Source organism: Salvelinus alpinus, chromosome 2, assembly GCF_045679555.1.
Source record: "Salvelinus alpinus chromosome 2, SLU_Salpinus.1, whole genome shotgun sequence".
Lineage (NCBI taxonomy): Eukaryota > Metazoa > Chordata > Actinopteri > Salmoniformes > Salmonidae > Salvelinus > Salvelinus alpinus.
The window spans coordinates 43,217,027-43,227,478 of NC_092087.1; the positions used below are offsets into that span (position 1 = coordinate 43,217,027).

A 10,452-nucleotide genomic window follows, 5' to 3' on the forward strand; every position below is an offset into this window, starting at 1 on the left:
ATCCTCATGCACTTCCTGAATGACAAGGTCAGAATCAACTGCTGTTATCAACTAATTTCTGCCAAGTCCTTGCGAAGTTCAAACAAGTGAGTTTTCATTCAATCAAATCACATGTATACAGCTCTGTATAGCAAGCAGAGGTGCCAACAGGTAGGAAAAACTTCCCAAGGTAGAAAGACACCTTGAGAGGAACCCTTGAACCATTTCAACACAGCCCTCCTCTTCTTTTTCCTCTCTTATGTCTTATATCCCCTACTAGACAAATCATCCACCTCCTGCTCTTATCTGGACCCAAGTCCTCTCCTCTCTCTTCCATATCCCACTCTCCCTATCTCTGCCAGGCTGGGTAATCCACTCCTTCCGGTACGTCTGATGCATGCTCTACTCAGCAGCTGCCTGGATTATCCCCAACCCTGTCGCTGCTGTCGCCCACTACTGCTGGGGAGCCATCACAGACTCCTGCCTACCATGGCCTGCAGCTCTGCCCTTCTCTGCTTAGAGCTCCCTTTCCCTTCGTACACTCCCTTGGGAATGTGTGTGTGTGTGTGTGTATGTTCACACTGGGCACATCACGTCATTTCAATGTGGAAATGTTGGTCATTTTTGGATGAGACGTTGATCAATGAGATCAATGAGATTCACCCACTAAAAAAGGCAGTCAGAAATGTCTTCAATTCCCAATGTGTTATCACTATGCTTTAAACCATCTTAAAGCACATACAAATTCCAATGGAAAAACAATGTTTGATTTTTTGTTTAGTTGTCATCTGAATGTGTCATCACTGCACTTTCAACCAGTTCAGAAGGGAAAACAATGTCAAATATTTTGTATGTATACAACAACTTAATGTCTTATCACTGTGCTTCATCTAATAGTAGCACAACCAAATTACCTGGATTGTAGTTGAGATGACATTAAAAGTACATAGTGCAAGGGATCAATGCTGTTCGAGATTCTTTCCAGATATTTATATTGGGAAGGTCTCCACAGACCCGTGACTTTTGCATGCTATCTTGAACATGCACGCTTTCTATGATTACAAAATATGACTTTTACAGTTACAGTAACCCCATAATGTGGCCATGGAGGAGTTACTGTACTCATTTTAAGGTTGAATAAAAACTGTAACATTAGTTCATAAGATAGCCTTATCTGTAGCCTATTTTCTGTTTTGAAAAAAGTAATATCGAAATGTGTTATATCAATATCAACATTTAAAGAAGATGTATATAATGCTTGGATAGTTTAATCTGAGCCACTGGCTTAATCCTATTGTTTAACTTTTACTTTTGGTTTAGTTGGAGACATGAATCCAGCATACAATTTGTTAAAAGGTAAACAAGAAACGCACTCTCGCCGTTTCGCGCATGAAAAAGCTCTGTGACACTTTAGGGTCCACTCATTCAGACTGCTCTTACTTCCTTGTCGACAAGTTAGTAGGATATTGACTGTATTGCAAAAGTGATATTGAACTGTGTTTGGTGGTTAACGCAACCAAATATGAGATGTATATTTCGTGCCACTGACTTAGTCTGTCTTTAATTCCAGTTTGTCTACAAATTCATAACTGATATGCTGGATTCAAGTCTCCATCTCAAGCAAAAATCTAAGTTACAGAAAAGGACTAAATCAAATCAAACTTGAAATGCACTTTAAAGTTTGATATAATTTAGTCCTGTTCTTTAACTGAGATTTTTTGGTTGAAATGGAGATGTAAATCCAACATATTCATTACTAACTTGAAGATGAAATGTAACATCAACCAAAGCATGAAACCCTAGGCTTATATGTATTGTCTGTTTTTAGTTGAACCCTGGGTTGAATTGAAACAATGGGTGACTTCGCAAATGCTAGAGTATGGTTACATTTCATTTTCTCTATTAAACCTTCCCTTTGGAATGACTTTGATAGCAACAGTGCATATTTCCTTTCTCTGTAAAGCTTTCAAGACAGAGGACAATTTCCCCAGCAATTTAGATCTGCCCTTATAAGTACAGTGCATTGCTTTCTAGGAGAGACTATAGGTTGTTCTGTCTTTGAGGTCAGTTGAAATGGAAACAACCTGGAAACCATAACGTTGTCTGTTTCCCTGTAGAACACAATGATTTACCTCCCCAGGCCTTCCCAGTTTTTGGTCATGAATCCCACATTTTCCCCAAAAAAACTTGTAGAACCTTGAAACCTTTGATGTTCTAGGTACAGCAATGGGAGTCGTAGTTGCATTAATCATGCTAGTTCTCAAGTTTCAAGAAACCTTTATCCTAGTTGATGTGGGCTGAAGCAGCCTTCTAGTATGCAGAGAGGGAGGGGCATAGGGAGAGGGAGGGGAATATGTAGAGGGAAGGGAATATGGAGAGGGAGGGGAATATGGAGAGGGAGGGGAATATGGAGAGGGAAGGGAATATGGAGAGGGAAGGGAATATGGAGAGGGAGGGGAATATGGAGAGGGAGGGGAATATGGAGAGGGAAGGGAATATGGAGAGGAATATGGAGAGGGAAGGGAATATGGAGAGGAATATGGAGAGGGAAGGGAATATGGAGAGGGAGGGGAATATGGAGAGGAATATGGAGAGGGAGGGGAATATGGAGAGGGAAGGGCATATGGAGAGGAATATGGAGATGGGGGGGAATATGGAGAGGGAAGGGAATATGGAGAGGAATATGGAGAGGGAAGGGAATATGGAGAGGAATATGGAGAGGGAAGGGAATATGGAGAGGGAGGGGAATATGGAGAGGGAAGGGAATATGGAGAGGAATATGGAGAGGTAATGGAATATGGAGAGGAATATGGAGAGGGAAGGGAATATGGAGAGGGAGGGGAATATGGAGAGGAATATGGAGAGGGAGGGAATATGGAGAGGGAGGGGAATATGGAGAGGAATATGGAGATGGGGGGGAATATGGAGAGGGAAGGGAATATGGAGAGGGAGGGGAATATGGAGAGGAATATGGAGATGGGGGGGAATATGGAGAGGGAAGGGAATATGGAGAGGAATATGGAGAGGGAAGGGAATATGGAGAGGAATATGGAGAGGGAAGGGAATATGGAGAGGGAGGGGAATATGGAGAGGAATATGGAGAGGGAGGGGAATATGGAGAGGGAAGGGCATATGGAGAGGAATATGGAGATGGGGGGGAATATGGAGAGGGAAGGGAATATGGAGAGGAATATGGAGAGGGAAGGGAATATGGAGAGGAATATGGAGAGGGAAGGGAATATGGAGAGGGAGGGGAATATGGAGAGGGAAGGGAATATGGAGAGGAATATGGAGAGGTAATGGAATATGGAGAGGAATATGGAGAGGGAAGGGAATATGGAGAGGGAGGGGAATATGGAGAGGAATATGGAGAGGGAGGGGAATATGGAGAGGGAAGGGCATATGGAGAGGAATATGGAGATGGGGGGGAATATGGAGAGGGAAGGGAATATGGAGAGGGATATGGAGAGGGAAGGGAATATGGAGAGGAATATGGAGAGGGAAGGGAATATGGAGAGGGAGGGGAATATGGAGAGGAAAGGGAATATGGATAGGAATATGGAGAGGTAATGGAATATGGAGAGGAATATGGAGAGGGAAGGGAATATGGAGAGGGAGGGGAATATGGAGAGGAATATGGAGAGGGAGGGAATATGGAGAGGGAGGGGAATATGGAGAGGAATATGGAGATGGGGGGGAATATGGAGAGGGAAGGGAATATGGAGAGGAATATGGAGAGGGAAGGGAATATGGAGAGGAATATGGAGAGGGAAGGGAATATGGAGAGGGAGGGGAATATGGAGAGGAATATGGAGAGGGAGGGGAATATGGAGAGGGAAGGGCATATGGAGAGGAATATGGAGATGGGGGGGAATATGGAGAGGGAAGGGAATATGGAGAGGAATATGGAGAGGGAAGGGAATATGGAGAGGAATATGGAGAGGGAAGGGAATATGGAGAGGGAGGGGAATATGGAGAGGGAAGGGAATATGGAGAGGAATATGGAGAGGTAATGGAATATGGAGAGGAATATGGAGAGGGAAGGGAATATGGAGAGGGAGGGGAATATGGAGAGGAATATGGAGAGGGAGGGGAATATGGAGAGGGAAGGGCATATGGAGAGGAATATGGAGATGGGGGGGAATATGGAGAGGGAAGGGAATATGGAGAGGGATATGGAGAGGGAAGGGAATATGGAGAGGAATATGGAGAGGGAAGGGAATATGGAGAGGGAGGGGAATATGGAGAGGGAAGGGAATATGGATAGGAATATGGAGAGGTAATGGAATATGGAGAGGAATATGGAGAGGGAAGGGAATATGGAGAGGGAGGGGAATATGGAGAGGAATATGGAGATGGGGGGAATATGGAGAGGGAAGGGAATATGGAGAGGAATATGGAGAGGGAAGGGAATATGGAGAGGAATATGGAGAGGGAAGGGAATATGGAGAGGGAGGGGAATATGGAGAGGAATATGGAGAGGGAGGGGAATATGGAGAGGGAAGGGCATATGGAGAGGAATATGGAGATGGGGGGGAATATGGAGAGGGAAGGGAATATGGAGAGGAATATGGAGAGGGAAGGGAATATGGAGAGGAATATGGAGAGGGAAGGGAATATGGAGAGGGAGGGGAATATGGAGAGGGAATGGAATATGGAGAGGAATATGGAGAGGTAATGGAATATGGAGAGGAATATGGAGAGGGAAGGGAATATGGAGAGGGAGGGGAATATGGAGAGGAATATGGAGAGGGAGGGAATATGGAGAGGGAGGGGAATATGGAGAGGAATATGGAGAGGGAAGGGAATATGGAGAGGGAGGGGAATATGGAGAGGAATATGGAGAGGGAGAGGAATATGGAGAGGGAAGGGCATATGGAGAGGAATATGGAGATGGGGGGGAATATGGAGAGGGAGGGGAATAGGGAGAGGGAGGGGAATATGGAGAGGGAAGGGAATATGGAGAGGAATATGGAGAGGGAGGGGAATATGGAGAGGGAGGGGAATATGGAGAGGAATATGGAGAGGGAGAGGGATGGGAATATGGCAAACTGTATATTCTACGAGGATTTGATTGATGTGTGGTGACACAATGGCTTGAGCTCAGATGCATCACTTTACTGGGAGCTCTGTGGACAAAGGAAAATTAACAGAGTCAGTTTTGAGTGGCAGGGCCAATTAGCTGAGCTAAATGAGGAATGGCATTGGTCAACAACACTACCTGTAAATATCTACCCTCACTTTAACTAATAGTTATAAAATAGACCCACCCTGCTGTACTTTATGTACCATGCACAGGGATGTGGACACATTATAGAGGTTATGTCAATCAATAGTAAGCCGATATAGGTTTTTATAATACTTTCATGTGCATTAGATGAAATATGATAGAATATGATACATTCATGGTCAGCAACCATTTTTCAGTATTTAAAATGTCATGGTTTCATGCATAAAATATATTTTTATTTGCTGTATTTTCACCTCACCCATCAACCAACATGCCAAACAGAAACATTGTGCATGTCACCCGAGTAATATGCCTCTTGCGTTGCCAAACAGAGCAATGGCATTTTTATACAATGTCATTTTATGTAACCATAAATGATAGCGCCATAAATTCAGCCTGAATGGTTAAGCATGTGAATTATGGTCGTAATCATAATGAGATTGTATAATGTTATGTGCGATACCATAGGTTCTGAAGTGAAAGGAGAAATTCTACCTGGCACAGTCTCCATTTTCATCGCCATGACCAGGTTCAGAGGCAATTCTGCCGTCTATCTGATTTTAAATCAGTATCTCACTCCCACGCTCCATTTTCTTACTCAACCCCTCTTCCCAGAATGATCTCGCATCCAATTGTCTATCTTTCTCCCCCCTCCATTCCTTTCTTCCACTTCTCGTGCTGTAGAGTTTAGACTCGGGGATGGAAAGCTTCATAAATAATTTTTTCGAGCCCTGCCGATGAGCCACTTTTACTGAGGCAGTGTGTGAACGCCATGCCAATTTCCTGAATCCATACCTCACACCCTTCCTCCCCCCTCCTCTTCTCTCTACCTTGCTTGGCTCTCTCTGTCCATCGAAACAATGTCCACCTCAAGACAATTATACCCACTCTCTGGCGCGTACTAACTCTGTGTGTTTACCTCCGTAGGGCTGGTGGCGGCAAAGCAATTTCCTCCCAACACGCTGCAGCTGTATATCTCTCTCGCCCTCTCGTTCCTCCCCTTCCCCTGCAGACATCTGATCTCATAAGCGATATATCCTGTAAGGGCCAATAGCACCTCCTCACAAGCAGCCACTGGCTCTTGCCATGGCTGGTTATTTCTTTGGGGAGGCGGCAGAGCTGTGACAGCAAGGAGTGTCAGGGAACAGGCAGTCGGAGGCTCCGGTGTGGGAGATTAGAACCACCACCCGAGGCCCTCCTCACTTCCCTCTCTGTCTCAGCAGGAGGCCAGACATTTTGGCTCACCACTTCCTCATAGACTACGTCCCAAATGGCACCCTATTCCCTACATAGTTCACCTACTTTTGACCAGAGCTCTATGGGCCCTGGTCAACAGTAGTGCACTATGGAATAGGGTGCCATTTGGGATGATTACATGGAGCCACATTCACATTTCCCTGGGTGAAGAGAGGTGCTCCAGTCACAACATTATGACTGGATCCATCATCGTGTATTACCATGTTTTTCAGGGCCACTGAGACTATGGAGTGGGCAAACATCAAAATGTGATTTGGGGTGGAAGCAAGTGAATAATTAACGAGGATATTAAAACATTGTACTAAGCCAGGAGCAGAAGCCATCCCTAGAAGGTGCATTACGAATACATAGCGTACATACACAGGGCCCAAATGACTGAGAATCAGGAGGGAGAGAAAACACGCAGATAGTGCATCCAGATGAGCGTTCTGACGAGGAGAGGGAAACATGATGGAGGTTTTGGCAGTGTGTTGGCTGAGTGGCAGGGCCAATGGACCCCTGGGTAGCCTAATGAAGATTGCTTCTCGCTGCACTACATACACACACACACACTCCCACCGCTACCAAGCCTGCCTTGCCTAGCACCATGCAGCGCTCCCTTCCTTATAATTAGGGCCAAGGCCGAAGCGGCAGAACCGCGTTCCCCGGGCGAAATGGTTGCATGCTCATCCTTGAGGACAAGAGAAGGGGGGAAGGTGTGCGGAGATGTGTGTGGGTATGTGGGTGTTTTTGTGCTGTGATCAGTATGCAGGTCTAGTGGTAGAAACACAAAGAAACATTATGCTCACTTGCTTTTACAATGACAATTCTGTTTTAACATCTTAACCATAGAAATATGCCTTTAACCTAACCTTAACATTTTCCAAACCTTTAAACCCAAATGCCGAAGGCTAAATAGTGTTGGATGTTGGGTATTTATGGTATTCATATCAAGTACGATAAAATACCACCTAGGTTCAACACTCGATCAGGTACAAATACTGACAACACAGCTAACAACAAACATCCCACAACTTTAGGGAACGTTCCCTTCAGAGTCTCATTACCTAATGTTTTCATAGGAATGTTCCAGTGATGTGTAAGGACTGTTTCCAGACCATTCCCTTAATGTCGAACAGAACTTACCGAAAACGTGGTTACCATGTTCTCAGAATATTCAATATTAATGTTCAAGACAAGTTTCATTGGAACGTTGCAAGAATAATCCAATGACCAATTTTTTAGGGGTTAGGAGAATATTCCATCAACGTCACACCAGACATATACAGAATATGGTTACCGTGCTCTCAGAATGCAATACATTAATGTTCTAGACACTTTTCATGGAAACGTTGCAAAAACATTCCTGTGTCCAATGCAGGGCTGTGGCAATCATGAAATTGTGTCAGCATTATATTGTCATGAAAAAGACTACCTGTCTCATGGTAATTGACCGTTAATTAACATAAACACGTTTAGCATCTCCAGGCTTCCACGGATACAAGCCGCTGATGCACACATTTGGAACATCTACATTTAAAAAAGTCTAATAAATACATTTAATATACACCATCACAAATAATCCATGATTTATTTTAGACAGGTCTAAAGAATATATAGGTACTGTGCATTCGTAAAGAATTCAGACCCCTTGACTTTTTCCCAATTTTGCTACGTTACAGCCTTATTCTAAAATTGATTAAATAGGTTTTTTTAATCAATCTACACACAGTACCCCATAATGACAAAGCAAATTTACATACAGTTGAAGTCGGAATTTTACATACACCTTAGCCAAATACATTAAAACTCAGTTTTTCACAATTCCTGACATTTAATCCCAGTAAAAATGCCCTGTTTTAGGTCAGTTAGGATCACCACTTTATTATAAGAATGTGTAATGTCAGAATCATAGTAAAAAGAATGATTTATTTCAGCTTTTATTTCTTTCATCACATGCCCAGTGGGTCGGAAGTTTACATACACTCAATTAGTATTTGGTAGCATTGCCTTTAAATTGTTTAACTTGGGTCAAACGTTTCGGGTAGCTTTTCACAAGCTTCCCACAATAAATTGGTTGAATTTTGGTCCATTCCTCCTGACAAAGCTGCTGTAACTGAGTCGGGTTTGTAGGCATCCTTGCTCGCACACGCTTTTTCAGTTCTGCCCACAAATTGTCTATAGGACAAGGTCAGGGCTTTGTGATGGCCATTCCAATACCTTGACTTTGTTGTCCTTAAGCCATTTTCCACAACTTTGGAAATATGCTTGGGGTCATTGTCCATTTGGATGACCCATTTGCAACCAAGCTTTAACTTCCTGACCGATGTCTTGAATGTTGCTTCAAAATATCCACATAATTTTCCTCCCTCATGATGCCATCTATTTTGTGAAGTGCACCAGTCCCTCCTGCAGCAAAGCACCCCCACAACATGATGCTCCCACTCCCGTGCTTCATGGTTGGGATGGTGTTCTTCGGCTTACAAGCTTGCCCCTTTTCCCTCCAAACATATCAATGGTCATTATGGCCAAACAGTTCTACTTTTGTTTCATCAGACCAGAGGACATTTATCCAAAAAGTACAATCTTTGTCCCCATGTGCAGTTGCAACCTTAATCTGGCTTTTTTATGGCAGTTTTGGAGCAGTGGCTTCTTCCTTGCTGAGGTGCCTTTCAGGTTGTCGATATAGGGCTCGTTTTACTGTGGAAATAGATACTTTTGTACCTGTTTCCTCCAGCATCTTCACAGGGTTCTTTGCTGTTGTTCTGGGATTGATTTGCACTTTTCGCACAAAAGCACGTTCATCTCTAGGAGACAGAACGCGTTTCCTTCCTGAGTGGTATGACAGCTGTGTGGTCCCATGGTGTTTATACTTGCGTTCTATTGTTTGTACAGATTAACGTGGTACCTTCAGGCGTTTGAAAATTGCTCCGAAGGATGAACCAGACTGGTGGAGGTCTACAATTTTATTTCTGAGGTGGCTGATTTCTTTTGATTTTCCCATGATGACAAGCAAAGAGGCACTGAGTTTGAAGGTAGGCCTTGAAATAAATCCACAGGAACACCTCCTATTGACTCAAATGATGTCAATTAGCCTATCAGAAGCTTCTAAAGCCATGACATAATTTTCTGGAATTTTCCAAGCTGTTTAAAGGCACAGTCAACTTAGTGTATGTAAACTTCTGACCCACTGGAATTGTGATACAGTAAATTATAATTGAAATAATCTGTCTGTAAACAAGTGTTGGAAAAATTACTTGTGTCATGCACAAAATAGATGTCCTAACCGACTTGCCAAAACTATAGTTTGTTAACAAGAAATGTGTGGAGTGGTTGAAAAACAAGTTTTAATGACTCCAACCTAAGTGTATGTAAACTTCCGACTTCAACTGTAAGTATTCAGACCCTTTACTCAGCACCTTGTTGAAACACCTTCGGCAGTGATTATAGTATCTTCTTGGGTATGACGGTACAAGCTTGGCACAACTTTATTTGGGGAGTTTCTCCCACTCTTCTCTACAGAATCCTCTCAAGCTCTGTCAGGTTGGATGGGTAAGGTCGCTGTACAGTTATTTTCAGGTCTCTCCAGAGATGTTTGATCAGGTTCAAGTCTGGGCTCTGTTTGGGCCACTCAAGGACATTCAGAAACTTCTGCTTTGTCTTGGCTGTGTGCTTAGGGTCATTGTCCTGTTGGAATGTGAATCTTTGCCCCAGTCTGAGGTTCTGAGTGCTCTGGAGCAAGATTTCATCAAGGATCTCTCCGTACTTTGCTTCGTTAATCTTTCCCTCGATAATGACTAGTCTCCCAGTCCCTGCCGCTGAAAAACATCCCCACAGCATGATGGTCCCGTGTGGCTCAGTTGGTAGAGCATGGCGCTTGCAACGCCAGGGTTGTGGGTTCATTCCCCACGGGGGGACCAGGATGAATATGTATGAACTTTCCAATTTGTAAGTCGCTCTGGATAAGAGCGTCTGCTAAATGACTTAAATGTTAAATGTATGACGCT

At 43.7% G+C, this 10,452-nt stretch overlaps 1 protein-coding gene across 1 annotated transcript in view; it reads left to right on the top strand.

Moving 5' to 3' along the window:
* The first annotated feature begins 4,788 nt into the window (after positions 1–4,788).
* LOC139540834 (sodium- and chloride-dependent GABA transporter 2-like) overlaps positions 4,789–10,452 on the top strand; it is a 23,567-nt gene continuing 17,903 nt past the window's right edge. Inside the window, exon 1 of the mRNA XM_071344834.1 lies at positions 4,789–5,025. Coding sequence (XP_071200935.1) covers positions 4,789–5,025 — 237 coding nt within the window. The remainder of the gene's footprint in view (positions 5,026–10,452) is intronic.